We start from the raw sequence: 22,141 nt of genomic DNA, 5'->3' as shown, positions 1-22,141 counted from the left end.
ACAGTTGGAATCATGTCTCAGCCCTGATTCAGTTTCCTTGAGGGTTCTTGTTGCCCACAGAAATGGGTCCAATATCCTTAGCCTATTTTCCATTAGCTTTATAATGTTCTATCGAATCCCTGCCAAATAGTAGGGTATCTCTTAAATATTTAATGATGGTAGAAATTAAAGAATTTATATATTTTTTGCTTAGCAAAAGTGGGGTTGCCATAGATATTTAATTATTTAAGAGAAGAAATTCGTGTTTAGCCTAGGTACGGTGTTGACTTTCAAAAGAATAAGTGAGTCAACCCTTCTGTCTTTGTGGAAGACTAGCTATTTAGAAGAGGAAATTTCATAATACTTTACCATAATTATTTGTGCCAAGAGGAGCAAGTGGTCACTCTAAATGAGTATGATACAATAGTTTTTTTTTTTAATAAGTAAAAAAAGTTGCTCCCCCCAGGAACTGAGATTTTCATGGAAATACTTTAAGTGCTATAATCTCATCACTATTAAGATGTACATTCCTTTTTATATCTATTTTTGTTGAAAATAGAAGAAATTGATTACAATCTTAAAATTCTTTTACCTTTGATCCTAGCAAAATCAGGCTGAGAGTTATTAGAAGTGATTACATTGGATGGCTGGCTTCAGTTTTTCTGGAGGCATAGCCCAGTTGTCACTTGATCAAAAATTAGCTTCAGTTCTTATTAGATGAATGTGGTACTCCAGTAAGGGGAGAAGGGATCCTGTGAACTGATTTGCTATTTTATATCCTTTTCTTTCTCTAAATAAAAAGCATAGGAAGATATCTTCAGAAATCTCATAAATTTCAAAATACCTATCAAGCTTTTTCAAACTCTGACTAGTAGGTACCTTTGGATAACAACACATATTGACTTTCATCACAAAAATAGTTACGGTAATTAAATATGAAATACAAGCTAACTGTCCACCAAGAGGGGATTCGTTATTAAGGTATATTTATAACATGGAAAGTAGATATATCCCTGCCTTTATTTTTTCAGCTGTTTCGTGAAATGGGCTAACGATTAAAATGTACTTGAAAAGAGCAGGACATAAAACTGTGAATAGTACGGTTCTTAAAACAATAGTCTGAGTTAAAAAAATAAATAAATGAAATACAGCAAGATCACAATCTTTGTGCTCTTAAGATTCAGGTATTTCCTTTTTCATCATATCTCTGTGTTTGCAGCAATAAGCGTACATTGATTTCGTAATATGAAAATCAATGCATACTGTTTTTATAATTTGGATATGGATAGGATAATCATACTACTTGATTTGATTTGTATCCACATGCAGTGCATACACACAATGATTATAGATTACATATGTATGCAGAATTCCCTAATCTATTACTAGAAGTTATCATGCCAAAAAATGATTTGAATAGTGATAATCTTGCCCTGAAAACTGGATATACCACTTCATCTCTTTGGTCTAGCTATGGGGCAACCGAAACTTTCAGTATTTCAGGAGCAAGTGTAAAATTGTACAACCGTTTTGGAAAACAGCTCAGTAGTTTTATAAAGTTATATGTATTTGTATACACACATGGCTAAACCATGATTTAATAATCCTATTATTGGGTATTTTACCAATAGTAATGAAAACATTTATCTACAAAAATATTTATATAAGAATTTTATAAAATCTTATTCATATTAATAATAGTCCCAAAGGAAAAATTCCAAATGTCTTATTAACATATAAATGGATAAACAGATTTTGGTATTCATAATATAGAATTTCTCAGCAAAAAAAGGAATGAACTACTGATACATGCAACAGTATGAATGGAGAGCTCTCAAACATGTTGAACAAAGATGGGGGACATAGAGTATCTTATGATTCTGTTTCTATAGAGTTATGGAATGGGGGCAACCAAGTGAGAATAATAAAAATAAGAATAGTTGTTGCCTTCAAGGAGCAACTTATCCGAAGGAGACACAGTATAAAATACACTGTGTTGATGGAAATATTCCAAATTTTGATGGGAATGTAATTACCCAGGGAGATGTATATATATATATATGTATACACACACTTATCACAGCTCATCAAGAGGGCACTTAAAATTTTATGTATATTATACCTTAATGAAAATAATCTCATGTAATTAAAAAAATACTGGCAGTGGTTTTAGGACATAATAGAATTCCAGTACCCCCACAACTATAGGGATTTTCCTGCCTAAATCAAGAATTCAATAATAGCTTTCTAAAACACAACTTGTTGGTTATATTTGCTGAAGTATTTTTGACCAGCAAGAAAGCAATAGTTACTTTTGGTATCTTTGTATTCGTTGTATTTACTCAGATATTTTCAGTAGTTAAAATTGTTTTTTGAAAGTGATGAGAAACCATTTCTGCAAAGATAGAAACTTTGCCTAGCTCAAGCATACGCTTCCACTTCACCTTTCTGTAGCCTCTACACACATTTGAAAGTTTGGGTCACTATACATTTGCCTGGCAGCTCTTTTCCTTGAGAGCTTCTGTCCTGCATTTACTAAAAACAAATTCAGCCATCAGCAAATTATGTTTCTGTTAGGCATATTTTTCACACATATACTGGATTTCATTTTTTAACTAGGACCCTATGTCATTCTAGGACCCTAGAATTTTTGATATTTTTGGCTTGTCACCATTAATAAAAATTAAAGATTAAATAACGAGTGGCTCAGGAAATCACTCTGTTGCCATTATTCTGTGCATATTTGTCCTTTTGTTTGTTTTTCTTTAACAGTGGCTTATCATTTATTTACTGTCAAGTGATTTGTCCTTCTTTCACAAACTCATAATGTTCTTAAAAAACTCTACAAATCTCTTTGTAAATTTTGACGGGTCATCAAATACAAAGCATGAACCAGAAAGTGAATTTCAGTCAAACACTTGGCAATTCTGACCTAGAGTAGACGCACCACCTGGTGGAGTGGTTGTTAAGGGGCTGTTTGTTAGTGACTTGAGGGGGTAGGTGGGTAAGTAGTGAGTTGAAAGCTTCCGTCAAGACAGTCTTATTTCTGAAGAAACACCTGCTATAACTGTGTCCCTGCACAAATATTGCTTTTTTTTTTTTTTGCCTTTGAAGAGTGTAATGAGAATGGGGCTATTGATGGAAGCCAAATACTAGGACCCACAATCATCAACTGTTAATATTAAGATCCCAGGTGACTCATAGGTTATATAAAAAAAAAAAAACTAGATAATTTGAGGAAGTATTACATACGATTCAGTAAATCCAAAGGGTGAAAAGTGGTATCCTTCTGAGCTTCTTCAGTACGTGTTACGAGGAGAGACTCAACTTTTTATATCTTAAAGTTGAAGCTCATTCCCAAGTTTCATGCAAATTTAAAATTAAGCTGATTTAGCAGATGTTTTGCTATGCAGGACCCGTGTTAGTAGTTATACAATCATGCACCACATAAAAGACATTTTGGTGAGTGATGGCCCGCATGTACAATGGTGGTCCCATAAGGTTACAGTCACATCACTTAAATGGTCAGTAACCATTCTGGGAAATGCATTGTTAGAGTCTACGTGCACAAGCCTAGATCACAGAGCCTACTGCACACCTGGGTATAGACCTATAAACACATTACTGTAGGCAAGTGTGACACAATGGTAGGTCTTTGCATATCTAATTCTGGAAAAGGGACAATAAAAATATGATGGTCTAACATTATGGGGCTACCATTGTACATGGGGTACACAGACAGAAATGTTGTTATAGAGCTGCCCAGTGTTTATCTTTTTACTGTACTTTTATTGAAGACTAGTTAGGAGAATTTCTCATGGACGTCTGGGAGCAATCTAAGCTCTTTTTCCTGGCTTCAATGTATTAATATCACTGTTTTCTCAAAGACATCTCTGAAACCTAATCCATGGTAAGATATGGTAGCAATTCTTCTACTGTAGACCTGTATTTTTTTAATGTCTTTCATTCTAATGTAAACCATCATTGTCTCTAGCCTTAGCTTTTGTAATAGCAGAAAAACCAGTGCTGTTGCCTCCTGTCTTTCTATGCAATCTGGCAACAAACAACTTTGATATAAACATTTCTCAAAGTTTACTTTGCTCAGGAACTTCAAAGAGCTTTCAGTTGGTTAAGTAAAGCACAGCCTTTATTGATTGACATTCAAGGTCCTTTATCATAGGTCCTCAGCCAGTACTTTCTAAGCTGTTCTGCTACTTACACTTAATCTAAGAAATAAAGGAATATATAAATATTCTGAATATCCATTTTTTCTCTCTCTGCTTTGAATTCTGTAATGATTTATACTTATTGTTTGTTTTGTTGACATATTTTGTTTTATCAATATGTATGCATTTTCTGTTTATGTTAGCTTTAATATTCACAAAAGCAATATAGATAACCGCAATAAAAATGAGTTAAAGTGTGTTACTTAAAGGGAGGCATTTGTATTCAGGGTAACCCATTCACTCTACATATTTGATATGAAGGGCAGGGAAGCTGTGTTGTAAACAGGTAGAATAAGGCACAGTCACACATTTTCAGCTATATTGGGAGCATATTTACGTAAAGGATTCAGACTGCTGTAAATCCCGGTGGCTCATTGTTCATTTTCATCATTTTTATCTCTGTTGATGTATACCTAAAACTTCATAGAACCTAAGAAAATCTTCACAAACAGTTCATAACATAAGGACCCTGGCCTTATAGACAACATGTCTAAAAAACCATAGAGTTTACTTCTTTCTGTCTTCACTTGGTTGAACAAATGCTGTGGTAGGTAGGCATATTCCTCCACTGTAATCCACCTTCCTCCCCTTCACATAGGAGAGGAGGAGACATGCAGGGGTGGTCTGTGGGCTCCATGCCTATTATTTAAGGACTGTTTTGTTTGTCTGTGGTATATCTCAAAAAAAGTATGCAAAGACCTTTTTGTTTTTTGGTTTTTGCTCATCAGCTTCTGTTAGTGTTCGTTATTTGTGTTTATATGTGGCCCCAAACAACTTTTATCCTTCCACTATGTGGTAGAGAAGGAAAAAGCTTGGGCCCCTGTAGAGCTTCCACCCAGCTCCACCTTCCTTTTCTTTACATATCCCCGGAGGCTCGTAGCTTAGCAGAACCTTGGGCTGAGGCTCCAACGTATTAAGTGGACTTGAGATTCAGAGCTGCTATTAATTTTATTTTAGCTATGTTATGAGTTGGCCTGGGATTTTAACTGAATTTTATAATGTTACTTCCCTGGGAAAAAGAACTCTAAAATTTATATAGCCGACTTGGAACTTATTATTATTATTTTTTTGCAACGTAACAAGTTCATACATTTTAGACTTGTGATTTTTGACTATTTAAAGACTAAATATTTCAAAATTTATTGTATCTCTGCACTGTTCTTTAGAATCAGAATACCTGTATCCATAGTTGTAGTCAGTGAATTATTGAGAAGCATGATACAGTGTTTCACACTTTTAGTAATTTATCTGATATGCTTCCAATTTAAATAAGTATGTGTAGATTTTAAAAAAGGAGTCATCTCTCTCATAATTAGTTGATTTATTTATACTAAAATTAAGTACAGATGTTTGATTTTTAAAAATAGTTCATGCTGGATTCATCCAGAAACATGATGATGTACTTTTGACTAATTACTGGAAGATTTACCTAAGAAAATAATTTAATGGAATCAGGTTTCACATGTAAAGATGTTTCTTTAATACTATGTATGGGAGAAAAAATTCAACACCTAAGATTTCATTAATACAGAATAATTTTATGAATTATGCCAAAATGATCATAGTTATAATATAAAAATACACATAGGTGTAATATGATGAATAAAATATCAATACTGAATATTAGGTAGACTATGTAAAATATGTTTGCATACAGATGGCTGGACTTAGTATACAAGCTCTAAAAGTCTTTAAAATAATTCTGCTTGGGGCGGTGCCTGTGGCTCAAAGGGGTAGGGCGCTGGTCCCATATGCCGGAGTGGTGGGTTCAAACCCGGCCCTGGCCAAAAAAAAAAGAAAAATTCTGCTTGATTTGCTTCTGAAGTTGCTTCTGGAGCAAGAACACAGGCATATTTCAAACTATGCATCAAAATAATTCAAAACATTAGTTTCTGTTTCTGTGAACTCCCTTCTAACATAAAAAGGTTATTAATAAGTGATTTCCAGTAGTTGTGTTTCCATTTCTGGTCATTCCTTCAAAATTGTGAATTTTCAAAACTCCTGTACAAAGAAATGTACTTTAAAAATTAAGCTAGAATTTTACAGAGATAATTGACGTATCTCATTGGCACTGATCATTTACAATATACAATGCGATCAGGATTTTTCAGATTCTCGGAGTTTTCTTTTTTCTTTTTTTTTTTGGTCTTGAATATGGTTCAAGACGAGTGTCAGGCTGAATGCTGACTCTTTTTTACAGAACAGAGTTGTTTTGTTCTTATGTACCCCTTGACTGCTCGCTGTTCTTTTAAATTAATGGTGAAAGAACAAACTCATTCTATGAGACTGAGATCATCTGTTATCAAAACTTCGTTATTAGGTGGAGACAAGGACCTCATGGCTGAAGCGATCACAGAAGCATCTGCAGAAAGGGCTGTACAGTCAAGTTGAGTGAGAGTTAAGGGTGTATGTGTTTGGAGGGGAGGTGGGTGGTTAGTTGGCTGTGAATCCTTTTTGTTGACTTACGGGATTTGGATCTGCATACATTTGCTTTTTATTTAAAAATCTTTTCACTTTAAGAATCCTTTTTATATTTATTGACATAGCTCATCCTTTCAGAAACTGATAGCATCCAGAAAAATCTTAATACACTATTTAGTAATTCAGTATCAAATCATGGGTATTATGAAAATATAATTCCTTATCCTGATCTGAATATGAAAAAGACTGGTATCCTGTTTTGCTCTAATACTTTGTGGGATATTTATACATAATTAATTAAGTTGTTTTCAGATATAATGTAATTGCCAATAGGATAGTATGACTTTTCCAAAAATGTTTTAATTTTTAAAGCCTCATGAAATAAAGGATGAGGCAGATGAACCATAACTTCAACTTAAATAATGATAGAAAGAAAAAAAGAGGAATTTGTTAGTTTTTTTTTTTAATTTAAATAAGTCTTTGAAGACTAGGAGGAGCTAGAAGTACTGTAGAAGCAATATTCTATGTAAAGTAGAAAATTTCCTTATTCAAATTAATCAAACAGAGTTTACCCTTTATGTTAGGAAATATTTTTCTTAACACACTATGAAAATCAGCACTAGTAGTGCCCGTTGACCCATGACTAGATTAACAAATTGTGGTATATGTACACCACAGAATACTATGCAGCCATTAAAAAAGATGGAGACTTTACCTCTTTTATGTTCACATGGATGGAGCTGGATCATAGTCTTCTTAGTAAAGTATCTTAAGAATGGAAGAAAAAATATCCAATGTACTCAGTACTGTTATGAAACCAATATATAATCACCTACACTTTCATACAAATGATAAAACATAATTATGGCCCAGAAGGAAGGAGAGGAGGGTGAGGGGAGTGGAGGGGGTGGCCCAGTGAAAGGAGAGTAATCAGTGGGACCTCACCTATTGTGCATATTGCAAGGGTACATGTCAAATATATTAAGAGTAGAGTATAAATGTCTAAACAGCAATTAAGTAAGTGGGTGAAGGCTATGTTAACCAGTTTGATGTAAACATTCCAAATTTTATATAAAATCATCACATTGTACCCCAGTAATGTACACAGTTATGATCTAATAAAAAAAAATCAGCACTAGTAAGAAACAGATTTTAATTAATACAGACATAGAGTGAGCTTCCAAGGCTGAGCACTGTTACTTATTTTGAAGATAAGCTACTAGATATTTATAGGAGTATACATTATTTTTTCCATTACTTATCTAACACGAGCACTCTTTTACCTGCACCTGGTGTGAATGTTAAGAACTGGTTACCTGGGCAGTGCCTGTGGCTCAGTGAGTAGGGCGCTGGCCCCCTATACCGAGGGTCGTGGGTTCGAACCCAGCCCTGGCTAAGCTGCAACAAAAAAATAGCCGGGTGTTGTGGTGGGCACCTGTAGTCCCAGTTACTTGGGAGACTGAGGCAAGAGAATTACCTAAGCCCAAGAGCTAGAGGTTGCTGTGAGCTGTGATGACAGGACACTCTACCTAGGGTGACAAAGCGAGACTCTGTCTCTAAAAGAAAAAAAAACAACAACTGGTTACCTTTGATCTCTCCTTCTATTTCTTTTCTTTCTTTGCAAGAAGATCGTGTAACTGGTCTCTATTTGTCTTGTTCAGCAATCATTTATTTCTATAATTTTATCAATTTTCCCACTGAATTACCTCCCATTTCCTCCTCTAACTCATTAGGAAGTTTTCAAGTTAAAATATGTCTCCAGTCATGACTCATTATAATGACTAACAATCACCAATGTGTTAAAACTTAATTTTTGTGAAAGATAAAAGTCTTTCACTTTGAGATAAAGTCAAACTTAATCAGAATCACAGGAACTCTACTCTATTTTGTGTATTATTTCTTGGTGTATAAAATATGTTTATTTTATAACCTAAGCAGATTTTGCACATGCACATACCCCCAAAAGAGAGAAGGGAATCATTTTTCTCCTGTTACAGATGAGGGGATTAAATTTAGTAATGATGAAGTGACAACTATATAGAATTAGAAGAACACAATCTGACTCCTAGTCCCTAATCACTGCAAAGGTTTCTCATGTTCATATACCTTCATGTGCTTCTACTTTTCTGATTAATTTTTTTTGTCTCGATAACCAGGAGTCAGAGTATGTTTTTTAGACCTAATTTTAGCTCAGTAATTGTAGTCACCACAATTTCTTCCATTACATTTCAGTTACAAGTATCTGAGAATTTCCGAGTGAAGTTTTATACCAGTGATTTATAAAGTCCAGTCTCTCTGATCTTGGGACCAGCAGTAGAGTGATACCCTGGAATTTCATCCAAATGCAAATTCCTGGGCTCTATCCCAAACTACTGGGTCCAAAGTCTGGGATGGGGTGGGAGCCCAGGTTTTCAAAAGTTCTCCTGGTGACATGAATGTAAGCTAAGGTTGGAGAATCACCATTTTAAACTATTAATCACTGCAATTGAAATCCACGTTAATTATACTTTAATTTTTATCCGGCACTACCCCAAGAGCCTATCCAGTGTTTATAATATTTTTCTTCTCATGTCTGCATCAGTATGCTGGCTCCTGAGATGAGAGTGGGGGGTGTCATAGTTCACTATATGGGCTCTGAAGGAAAACTGTGAGTGGGAATCCTGGTTTTATGACTTCCATGTTGTATGGGCCCAGGAGGAGTCCTGTGTGAGCTGAAGCTGGGATACTTCCTACCTTGCAGGGTCTTTGTGATAACAAAGTAAGTGGAATGTTAGCTGTAACTGTTGTCATTATTCAGCACAGTGGTTTGCACAGTGAATAATGAAGTCAATGTTTTTCTGGAAAATGATATTTTAAGTTTCAAGCAAAGACCTCAAAAATGAACTATTTATTTATTTAGACAGAGTTTCACTCTGTTGCCCTCAGTAGAGTGCTGTGGCATCACAGCTCATAGCAACCCCCAACTCTTTTGGGCTTAAGCAGTTCTCTTACCTCAGCCTCTTGAGTAGCTGGGACTATAGGCACCCACCACAACACCCAGCTAATTTTTTGCTGCAGTTGCCACTGCTGTTTTAGCTGGCTGGGGCCAGGTTTGAACACGCCACCCTTGGTATATGGGGCCAGCGCCCTACCCACTGAGCCATAGGCACCGCCCTGAGCTTTTGATTTAAAAGATTTTCTAGGTGTAGCGTATAATATTCGTGGCTCATTACCCAGTGTTTTGTTTTCCTTTCTGAACATTTTTTGCTATTTCATCTTAATAAATAATTTATTCATAACTTCAAGTTGCCATAAAGAGAACATGTCTGCAAAAAAATTGAAGGTGAGCAATTCTCACTTTTTCTCTAATATTTTCATTTTTAAAAGGGAGGAAAATAATTGTACAAGTATCACCCACCTTCTGCAATCTTTATCTACTTTTGTTAACTATATGATGATTTAAGATCCTTACTAGAAAGAAAAGAAATTCTCACAAGGTGAACTTAAGATCAACTTCTAGTGTTTCCTTCTTGAGTGAGTAATCGTTATTTGTGGGGAAAAAAACTCTCATCATGGAGTTACTGCTCCTTTGTGATCCAGACAAAAGGTAAATGGACCTGTGAGTGGTGTGTAGGTGTTTCACATACTTCAGTAGCTAAGGCATTCCCACTTACTGTTTCAAATTTCTTGGTCCTCTCTAAGTTTGCATTAAGTGCAGTATAACAATAGCCCTGTATCTGCCAGCTGCCTCAGGAAGGGGGTAGGAAAGAAGGGGGCCAGCGCAAGGCAGCTGTGTAAAGGTTAGATCTGTGAGTGCCACCCATGAACTTCACTCTTCACTCTCCACTGTAGCCCATGTAGCCTGCAGCTGTGTGCTCCTTTATTTTAGTTGCTAATAGGCTCTGGCAAGGACAAAAACATATTCTGCTGGAAGAAATTTTGTATTTGCCACTGTAGTTTTTTCTAAAAGCAGAAAATCAGAGTAGGGAGAAAGGTTAAGAATTAGGTGGTGAAAACATGGTTGTTTTTTTTTTTTTTGTTGTTGTTCCTGATGGGATTCTCAGCAAAAGGGGTTGGTTCCTGCGAGCTGGAAGGATGTGGGAGTGAATATGGTAATATCATTCATTAATCACGAAAACCATATTAAGAAAAGGGCTTCCCCTAACCCTTCATGGGATAGACTAGGTGACCAGATCCGTGTTTGGGTTCAGAAATGGCTGTTCCCTGTTCAGAATCGAGAAACAGATGATGTGTTAGAATTTTGATGTCTTGCCTTTCCAGCCAGGAAAAGAAATAAAAATATGCTTGAGAAGAAGACAGATTTGATTTACTATAACCTCATAGTATTGAATGCATTCAGTGGGCTGAACGTTGAAAATATTTTATGTGCCTTTTCCCTGATGGTCATTAATTCGGGATTTGAGGAGGAGGAATTTAAAGTTTATTTACTCTTTTCCATTTTCAGTACCAGAGTATAAAAACATGTTCTTCCTAGCTTGCAAAATCTATTTCCAATTTATTATGCACCAGAGGAACTGTAGCTTCTTATTTTTAGAGTATAGAATTCTTGCCCATGTAAAATAACTTAGATTTGTTTCCAAAAAAACCTGACTAACACTTCATTTACGTAGCTAGGTTTGGTCAACAGTTTTGTCTGTGGGAGCTCAGAAGTAAAACTTGCCTTTGTCTGGAAGCCCCCAGGGGGGCCCAGGAAAACCCATCTCCTTTGGAGTTGAGATCGGAAATGGCTGTAAGTGGCATAGTCAGTCAACAGAATGTAGCAGGGTCTTTAATGGAAGAGTAAAAAATTCACTAGCAAACTAGTGTTTTTCAATTATCTGGGATATTTTACTGTTTTCCCACCAAGATCTAACCTTTGCCATCCCTGGGCCTGTAGGTCCGACACGATGAACGGTCTCTTCTTTCTCGTTGCTGCCCTTTCCTCCCTTCTCCCCAGCCCCCCAATCTTATGGCTGCTTTAAAGCGTGTAGTTCAAAGAAAAGCCACAGTGAAAAGAACTGTGTCTTTTTAGGCCCAGTGAGACATGTCCTGCAGCCCATGGGCTTTGTGTGAGGCTCCCTGTGATCTCATCTTGCAGAGTCAGAAATGAAAAGAGATTCTTCTGTTCTGTGTTTGCCAGCATAACCAGCACGCTGTACGGCGAGAATGCAGTGGGGCTCCAGCCACGACATGACCCTCTGAAAAGGATACTAAAAAAAGCTTTTTGGAAATGTTCATAAATCGATCTTATTATTTTCACATGATTCTTACGTTTTTTAATTTTTTTATGAGCACAATTATTGATTACTGTTGGCAGGGTTAATGGAATAGAATAGTTGATGAAAACTGTTGCCCTCTCCTCTTTTGGGGGGGGATTAATAGCTCTTTTTCTGCACGTGTACTCATGACTAAGTAGGAAAATATGTGTCACTGCTCTTCAATCCCCCCCCCCCATTAACTAACCATCTTCATTCACAGCTTGTAGAACTTGGCATGTTTTCATGTTAACTTTTTTGTCCAGTTGTTAGGCTTTCAATGAGATGCGAAGAACTATTACCTCAAAAAAGTGAACTGCATTTTGACAATTTAGTGCTATATGGCATCTTGTGGTAATAAGAGCTTCCCAATGGGACAATTAAATAAAGGTCTTCAGAGTAAACTCTTTAGAGTAAAAGACTGTCAAATCTAAAATATATGTCATCGGTATTTCAGAAAAAGAGGAAGCATAAATACAGAAACGGCACACAATTCTTAGATGGAACAGAATCTATTATTGCAATATGGGTTGTCACCTATTTTTTGATTATTTATAAATAGCTAGATCTTTAGAGTTTGAGTTTCTGTCCTTGTGGGAAATTCGGGTACTGAACTTTTCAGCAGAAGGGCTGTACTTGCCACACAGTAGCAAGCGGGTAGGATATTAATGATATCTCACACTTCACAAAATAATGTATTTAACTTGGGATGTATTTACATAGATGTTGAAAGATTTTTATTTTTACTAAAAGTAAAGTTTGTAATTTATTGTCTTGATGACCTAAACTGGCTGTTTTCCAGTAAATGATAATGTTTTTAACGAAGATATTTTCTTTTCTTTCTTTCTTCTTTTTTTTTTCCCTTGCTGCTTTTGTAAAGGAAGTCTGGGTTAAGCGGAGTTAACATTCTGTTGGCTTAGATAATGAGCCACCTCATTCCAAGACAGTTTCTCTAGGAAATGATTTCCTTTTCGTACAGATCTTGCCATGGGGCTTGGATGTCATGTGGACATGACACATTATTGACCATAGAAGAATGATAGCATTTGCGAGAGAGATGAAAGAGAGCAGATTATGTTCATTTTATAACACATATGTTATATCTTTGGGTTTTAAATTAGTGGGAATACCCTTGAGCCTCCACTCTACCAGAGAAAGAAACAAGGGGCCATAGTGTGTCCTGAAGGGTCATAGCAGTAGATCTTGAGCCTTTCAGGGAAGATCTTTTGTCCAGATAGCTGGAAAGTTAACATATGGAAAGAGCAGTGCACTCTCTAGTTACCATCCTAGCCTGGCTACACTGGGAAAATAGCCTGACACTCATTCACTTTACTGAGAGCTCTTTGAACTGTTTTGAAAGCCACAGAGTGGAGATGGTTACAGGTTTCCACTGTTCAAATGGTGGTAACAGTGAAAAAGCATGATCTCGTCTTGTGTTTTGTAAATTTCAAAGAGACCATATAACACAAGGCTTGATCGAGACAACATTAAATTATCTTCTTGCTTGAATTTGTCAATTATTAATCAGCATCTCAGTGATCAAAGTCCCCCAGGAAACATTCTTTGGACACAATGGAAAACCCCAGTGGTCAGAAAAAGCCCTGTATGCTGACTCATTTGTTTTAATTCATCACCAAGAATATTTATTGGCTTGGCAGGGTTATATTCTCCCTGAACCATTTTAGTATTTCCCCAAGTGTTTGCACATAACATTAGAATCATGGCGTAGGACAGACCTGGACTATCAGCTGGTTCGTGTCTCTCATTTTAGAGTGTGGTTTTCTGATGGGGAATTAGGTCCAGGCAGACTGAGCCCTAGTTCTGGGAATTTGGAAACATTACCCGATGTTCTCATCTTTTGAAGATGGGATTGATAATCCCTATGTCACACTGTGGTAAGCCTGAAACTATACAACAGATATCTTGGGTACATTGTAGTTGATTATTGAGAGACGAGGAGATTGAGTCGCAGAGAAGTTCATTGATTTGCCAGTTGTTGTATCAGCACTTACGGGTAGGATTTCCGTCCAGGACTTCTGTGTTTAGTTTTATGTTGTATCCACACCATCCCTGCTCTTAATTCAAATGGATTTTAGTGAATGAAATCTTTTTTCACAAGAGATAGTATGTGGTGTTTCCTGAAGGAAGGCTGGTGGAAATTGCACTAAGTAATGATACCAGATTGCTGATGGAGAGAGGAAAGTGGTTTTTCCAGTAATTCTTGGGGAATGGGTATGTTATTCTCTTCTGTGGTAGTTTCAAGGTACTTCCCAGGTGAGCCCCAAGGTAAGACAGTCCGACTTGAAATTCTAGAAATATAGCCATTAAAGAAAATACAAAATTTCTAGATGAAAGATGTAAGAAATGACTCAGAGAGGAAGCTAGAAGAATAACATTTCATGTAAAAAGCAGGGAGTCAAAATAGTGAGTTTGGCTAAAGGAAAAAAAGTGATGAAGAGGAGAGAATGACAAACAAAATGACGACATAGTGGCAGAGAGATTACACGCATTGGTGGCTAAGGGATGCGGACTTTCTATGCCATCATAGCCGCCATAAAACAATAAAGTATGCTTGTAAACCACAATAGACTCTAAGAGTCCTGTTACCTGGCTCTTCAGAAATAACAGAAGCCCAATTGTTTGTAGAGGCAAAGCTGGGAGGAATACGGAAAAGTTATCAGCAAGTATTTCTTGGCCCAGAGTAAGGAAGAATGTTCTAGCAGTAAGAGCTGCCCCCAGTGGAATGTCCTATTCCCCAAAGTAAGGAGCTTCCTCTCTCTGGAGAGTCAGGTGGCAGCTAGAAAATTGTCAGGCAAGAGTGTGAGCCAGGGGTTCTGGTATGAGGTCAGACCGAATCAGATGACCCTGAAGGTCCCTTGCCGAGATTCTGTGATGTTCTGTGCCTGTTTGGGTTATGCCTTATTTCTCTTTCATACTCAACGATTTTCTGTTTTTCCATAAATATCCTTGAATATACAGCAGACAGGACTTGGACTGATGAAATAAGATTAACTTTGATAATTCTTTAAATAAATTACATCAAATTCAAAATAATGTATGTTAGAGGAAAATAACAAAATATAAGATTCTGAGGCCGAGGTGAGGTGGCTCACACCTGTAATCTCGCACTTCGGGAGGCCAAGGAGGAAGGATCTCTTGAGGCCAGGAGTTTGAAACCATCGAGAAGGAGACCCTGTCTCTACAAAAAAATGGCAGGGTAAGGTGATGTGCACCTGTAGTCCCAGCTACCCTGGAGGCTGAGGAAGGAGGATCACTAGAGCCTCAGAGTTTGAGGTTGCTGTGAGCTATGATCATGCCACTGTAATCTAGCCTGGGAAACAGAGTGAGACCCTGTCTCAAAAACAAACAAACAAACAAACAAAAAACCCCGGTTCTTTTGAAAACCATAAGGCCTATGGCAATGGTTGTAGATCTTCATAGAGTGAATATAGATGAGTTTATTCATTGCATATTATTTGGGCAGAGGAAAGAGCTTACAGAGAGTACAGTAGTAAGAAAGCAAAAGGCACATACAAAGAACTTCAGGCAAATAGTCTTCTCCAGTGCAGGTGCCTGGAGGGTAGTCCCTGAGAGGAGTGCAGACAAAAACAGTCACACAGTGGAAGAGCTTGAATGTCAGGTTCACATGTTTAGATTTTGGCGGACACATGATTTCTTTTTATTTTTTATTTATTTATTTTTTTGGTTTGCTTTTAAAATAGAGATGGACACGATATGAACCTTACTACTTAATCATTAATTTGGTAATGGTGGGGATGAAGGTTTAAAAAAGTAAAGGATTGGAAGAGAACTGTAAAAAGTTAGGTGAGAAAAATTGCTGGCCAGAATTTAAGTACCAAGAGTGAAGACTGATAAGAGGGGCACACAGGAGAACGTTTTGAGGCTAAAAGTGGTGGGAATTCAGTCCCTGGGAGGGTAGAGTTACCTTTCATCGAAATGAAACACGTGGAGAGAAAGGTCTTGGAGGGTATTCATGGGAAAACAGGTTATCCTGTCCACTGGTGACCCATGCTGCAGCACTGGCACTCGAGACAGAGGTCAAGAGTTAAGACACAGATTTGGGAGCTGTTTAATAGAGCATGGAACTGAAATCATGGAATTTTATGGACTTTCAAAAGGGGGAGAAAGAAAAGAGACCTCTGAGTTGAATTGTGGGGAGCAGTGGGCATTTAGGGAAAAAGAAGAATAAAGTCATCAGAGAAGGTGGCAATAAAAGAATACTTAATGAATAAGAAGAAAAACCAAAGTCAGGTTTTCTTGGTATCTGAGAAAACAAAATTTTAAGAAAATGTACTCTGTGATCTTCCCTGAGAAACCTTAAAGGGGAGAAGTAAGGAAAAGCCTGAGATAGAAGTTTCCAGGAGCATGCTGACCACCCTCCAGCGGTTTGGAACTGGGGTGGCTTTGCCATTTTGTAACTGTGAAAGAACAAACAGCAGCAACATGAGGCATCAGTCAAAGTGACTTTTTATGTCTCTTTTTCTCCCTTCTGGGTGACTGCCACGTCTCTCTGTGCCCAGGTGGGCAGTATTCTTCTCCTTGGGACCGTGGCTCAGACTGTTCTTAGGAACAAAGACTTACAGTGGGATTAAATTCTCAGTTTATAGTGGGATTAAATTCTCAGCTTTGGATGGAGCTCCCTGGATGACAGTGCAGTTCCTGTTTTTCTTTCCTGGGGAGAAGCAGGCAATCAGGGCATGCTAGCTGGGGACTTAGGTTATCTCTGAAACACTGTCCTGTGTGCAGCAGTTCCTGCGGAGACTAACTTCGGTCTAGTAGTAGATCAGAAATGGCAAATCTCTCGGTCACAAATGGCTTCATCAGATGTACAGATAAGAACATAATTGGGAGCACTTTAATTTTTTTCTCTTTCTATGGTTTGCTGCCTGGGATTATGAAAATAAACAACTGCAGTCCTTGGTTCATCTATTACGATAAGCATGGTAGCAGCTACAGTATTTGCTGCTGCTAAGCACATGTAGTCATTCTAATATAAACATGAGAGCCACCAAATACATATTGAGGCATATTCTAAGGTGCTGTGTACTTCACTAGGCATTGTGTATGTGTCATACACAATGTCTGACAATTAAGTTGGTGAACTCCTCCAGAAAAAGCTCCGTACCTCATTGCTGGATATCGCTATGGTCACCTTCAAAATACCCTCCTTGGGAAGCTATGCACTGATGCCAATGCCTAAGTCCACCCTTCAAAGCAATATTAGAACTTTTTCTGCAACGACCATCAGAGTTGTCACCATATGAAATCTGACAGTTAAGTTCTTGAACTTGCCACCATGCGCTTATATTGGTATCACCGTACAGTTTGATAAGGTTTCATAACCTTGGTATATCAGTGTCTCACAGTTGTGTTCGTGATGACGTGTGGTGCCTTGTTGAGTGCCATTCATTATCGTGTGTTTTTGTGTGCCGTATGACGATAGTTCTGAAGAACAGAAGGGTGGACTAAGTACTGGCATCAGGGCATCATTTCTCAAGGGGAGTACTTCACAAGCGACCTGAGTGACACTCATCAGTGAGGTGTGGAGCACTTTCTCTAGGACGACTTTGTGAACTCAGTTGTCAGCCCTGACACATACTACATATATGCACACACATACATAAATGCATATGTATATATTTATCATCTTTTATGACAACCCCTCAAAGAGGCGGTATTATTGTCCTTATTCAGATGAGCACACTGAGTTTGTGAGATCTTATAAGTGCCCAAACTCAGATGGGTATAAGAACTGTGCTGAAAAATGGCCCTGGGGCAGCCTGTTTCGAACCTGATACTCTCCATCCCAGGTAGGGCTGGAGTTGCTAGGGTATGGAGGTGTTAAGACTGCCAAAGGTGCAGTGAGGGCACTAAAGCCTCGACATAGAGGGCTGAGTACCAGGGAGGCCAACTTGTACCAGCTCTGCATGTGCCAGTCAGAGTCCCTTCTGATACAGGCACTTCAACAGGGGCATCTTCTCTTCTGATATAAATTTCAGGGAACACGGTATCTAATTTTTATCTTTGAAATTGCTTGTCATTAGGTTGGCATTTTGGGGGGTAAACAAAGAGTTTACACTTATTGAAAGTGGTCAAATAGAATAAGAGTTTAAAAAGAAGAATTTTATATTCTGCCTTTTTGAAGTAATAATTAAAACAAAGTAGACTGTGGCTCAGTATTAATCTTCTATGGACTATTTTAGTGAATGCCATAATGTAACTCAAGTAGCACAATCAAAACAAACCAGAAAAATGGCAGTGAGGTGCATGTCAGGGGACACATATCTTTTTTTCTAGTGATTTATTCCTGTGAAAGGAGCTCTATATTCTTAGAGAGATTTAAATTAATTGGTGGCTAGGCTCTGCGGTTCATGACTATAATCCCAGCACTCTGGATTCTGAGGTGGAAGGATTGCTTGAGATCAGGAATTTGACACCAGCCTGAGCAAGAGTGAGACCTTGTCTCTACTAAAAATAGAAAAAATTGGTCGGGCAATTGGTACCTTGAGTCCTAGATATTTGGAGACTTAGATAGCAGGATCATTGGAGCTCAGAAGGTTGAGGTTGTGGGGAGTTGTGTTGATGCCATTGTACTCTAGTGCTGGGGTGACAGAGTGAGAGCCCGTCTCCAAAAAAAAACTTGATGGTAATTTGTGGCAAGCAAGATGGGTCTGCTGGGCCTGAGTCTGATTCCTCTGTAGGGGCAGCTGCAGCCGCTTACGTGGAGGATGACACATATGCATTTTAGTGGATTTCCACATGTTCCAAACAGTGGAGAAGGGGGGTTTGCAAGGGTTGGTTTTAGTTAGGTGCATCAGTAGGCCTGGCCGTGGGTTTAGTTGGTAAATAAAGCTCTGTCAGGAACAGCAAGGATACTTTAACCTTTATATTTATTGTTTGATTTTATTTCTCTGTCTATCCTGATCTTGCTAGGGCAGAAAAGTGGGCTGCCTTAGGGACTCACTATAGATGTATATGAACTGACTATGAACAGTGAATAGTTAGTACCTGATCATTTTGTATCTGACACTGAATTTAAATATACTTCGTAGGTTGGAAATGAAGAAATGTTTTGACAATGTCTCTTTAGGCTATGTGTCTATGATAATCTATTGAAATTAAAAAGAATAAATCTTAGAGTTTAATAATATAGGTTTCTTAAAATATGTAGATAATACCTAATTTTCTTTAGTTACAGTCTAGTGATTTCTTTCCTAACAAAGGCTCTAGAGTATTATTCTCTATAAATTTTAGCAGTAGGAAATAAATGTTTGATGTTTCATATAAGCTAATATCTAATTGATATATCATCAAATTCATTTTAAGCATAAGATATCAAAATTTGACATTTTATTACACAGAGTTCTCCGCAAAAATTTTGCTGAGGTGATTGCCATTTCATAAATACTCACAATGTGGTTAATTAACATCATTAGGTTTATAATTTTATGATCCTGGATTATCTAAAAGAAGTTAAGTATAATTCTTAATTTCATCTGATATGTAACTATACATTTTAATTATTCAAATAGTAATGTGTATGTATGCTCTTGTGCTATGTGTTACCACTGGCCTCCTTACAGACTTAGAAATGACCAAAATATAAATTGACTTGTCTTTCAACAGCTAACTAATTGTTATAAAATTTGTCAAAATTTTTCCCTTTTTTTCCCAGGACACGTTCTACATTTCACTGGATGCAATTGTCTCTATGTTTTAATTCTCTAAATTAATGTTAATTCTCTAAATTAATGTAAGAATTTTTAAGTTTTGATGTTCTCAAATCTTCACATCAAAGATAGGTATTAATTTTTAACCAACCAGCCACTGGACAAATTTCTGATATTAATTTAAATATTTGTATATATTAATAGTGTTCTGCGCTCGCTTTGACAGAACATGCACTAAAATTAGAATGATACAGAGAAGATTAGCATGGCCCCTTTGCAAGGATGACATGCAAATTCATGAAGCGTTCCATATTATTTTGCCTTATTGTAAAAAAAAAAAATAGCGTTCTTGGGAATCTGATGTTAATTACGTAAAAAATTTCACAGTCACTTACTATAGGTCAATAAACTACATAAAACAAGGACGGACCAGCTAGAGACTCGTTTGTACTGTAGACTGTCAACTGTCTGTTGGCCAAATCCAAATGCCTCCTGAGAAGCTGGAGACCAACAGCCTGGAGAAACTGACACGAGACATGGAAGTTAAGCTTTTGATTAGGGAACTACCAACTGTACTTCCACCAGGGCTGATGTCAGAGCTTTCTAAAAACCACACTAAAATTAGAACCTCTCCTAACCCGCTGCTTTGCCTGAGTATCCAGATTAACATTTGACATGTGTTCTTGCTAACATTGCCTTGTTTCAAAGGACAATTCTTTTGTGATATCAAGGGCTAGGCTCATGCTGCTCTGTCATACATGGCACTGGTGAGCAGGCCTTCCTCAAGACTAGCCATGCTTCCAGGATCTTTGGACTTTGAGGACTAATTACGTGCCAGTCTAGCTATGAAATTACCTGTTTAATCTTTTCATTGCAGCTCTTTATATTTAATGCTGGGTAATTGTTTTTGGATTGCCTTACGTTACAGAAACTTTAGAAACAAGGTGATTTTTTTTTTCGTTTTGTTCTAGTGTATTGCTCTTCAGTGTAACGGGATAAGTATTCCCTTCTGTGTTCTGTTGTTTTACAAGTGTGGTGCAGGTCGACTTGGCATTGGAAACTCTGGCTCCTGATCCACAGACAAAAAAGCTTTCAAATATTAGATGCAGAGTGAGCTAGTGCGAGGCCATCCTTGTTCAATAAAGTTAACTTCCCTTTTTGTCTTACTGACGCTAAATACTGCTTATTAACAGCGGCTTATGTGCGCAGTGAAACCAGATTGTCTCTCCCACAAGAGGAACGTGAGCGGTAGGAGTTAGCTTAACCTGTGTTGTTATGCTGACGTTCAAGTTATTTTGCAAGGAAGATAATGTGGAATACAGATGTTCCCAAAAGTGAATGCCCATCTACAGCAATTTGTACATTACAAAATATTTATTATCTACTATGTACAAATCTTCCTAGTCATGAGTAACCTTGTTTAATTCCCAGTGTGTGAATTTAGCTTACCATTCGTGGTTGTTATGGCAATGAAGTCACTTATAAGAATCCAGACATGTTTGTATATTTATTGGTATATAAGGTTATAGCGCATGTAACCGCTAAGTATGTGTATACACATGGTGTTAATCTATGTGATTAAAAACTTGAATGTGCTAAGCAAAAGGTTAAAGGAATACACCCTTACTCTTTAGTTAAGAATAAAATGAATAAATAAAGAGACTTACATTTTATGCCTACTCTGAGGCCCTTTTAGCGTATTTCTAAGGGGAAAAAAAGAGAGAGATAAAAAGGCATCCTTGTTCCTGACTCATCCCAGGTAGAATCGGAGACACCTTTAACTCATAATCAGTGACGTTGCTGTACCTCCCCCTTAAAAACAAGTGGCAGTTTTTACAAGCTTAGAAAATGTATTTTCAGGCTGGATGGTATATATTTCTGTGGTCATAAGGTCTCTGAGGGCATCCTCCTGGTAGAAGGAGTAGAGTATGCCTGCAAAGTCATTTTCTCTGGCCTTCCTGGACTTCAAAATGTTGCAAGACTGCTTAGATGGTAACATTTTTAATGTGTACAGAAAATAGAATTCTCATAAAATGCAGGGGTAGGAATTAGTTCAGGAAGCCATATGGAAAAATGTCTTAAAAAAATTTAAAAGGAATATGGTAAGAGAGTCAGCTTCTTCTTAGCAGATATTGCAAGGAAATCTTTGAAATAGAAAATTACATAGCCAGGAATCCACATCTGTCTTTCAAAGGGATTAATAATGATGTGTCTAGGGCGATAGCAATTAATGATGTAATTAAAGAGAGCCATCTTTGGAGCTGGTCTTCTTGAGTTTGAATCCTTGTTAGCCTACTTCCAAGCTTTCCGACTTCTGTCCCTGTCTTTATTAACTTCTCAGTTGTGTTATTAGTAACTTCTGCCTCATTGAGTTGCCCTGTATGGTGTGAGGACTTCCCACGTATGTTTTTCACGCATGGAGACATCAGTGGAGAGCATGGTTGTGCCACTGAACAAGCATGCAACCTTGGACAAGTTGCCCCCTCCCATTCCCTTCTAAATTATAAAATGAAGTAATGGCCTCCATCTGTCTAATTCTATTCTGCTTAGAATTCTGTAATTCTATGAGTATTTTCCAATGAATAACAAA

General features: G+C 37.4%; 1 protein-coding gene and 1 non-coding gene across 6 annotated transcripts in view; both read left to right on the top strand.

The window, feature by feature from the left end:
* The window catches only part of ADGRG6 (adhesion G protein-coupled receptor G6), a 134,641-nt gene that overhangs the window by 18,399 nt on the left and 94,101 nt on the right, over positions 1-22,141 (top strand). Inside the window, exon 1 of one of the 5 annotated variants that reach the window (XM_023513509.1) lies at positions 6,566-6,591. The exons of the other annotated variants lie outside the window; for them this stretch is intronic. Within the exon in view, the coding sequence (XP_023369277.1) occupies position 6,591 (1 nt within the window). The 5' untranslated portion in view covers positions 6,566-6,590. Of the gene's footprint in view, positions 1-6,565; positions 6,592-22,141 lie in introns of those variants that run through there. 5 annotated transcript variants of the gene reach the window in all.
* On the top strand, positions 19,757-19,868 carry LOC111725503. Its single transcript, XR_002773555.1, has one exon. It is a non-coding gene; the product is annotated as a U6 spliceosomal RNA (small nuclear RNA).

This window comes from Otolemur garnettii, unplaced genomic scaffold (assembly GCF_000181295.1).
Source record: "Otolemur garnettii isolate 467f Iridium unplaced genomic scaffold, OtoGar3 scaffold00042, whole genome shotgun sequence".
NCBI lineage: Eukaryota > Metazoa > Chordata > Mammalia > Primates > Galagidae > Otolemur > Otolemur garnettii.
Note: the sequence above shows the minus strand (reverse complement) of the source record. Positions and strands in the feature narration are given on the sequence as shown.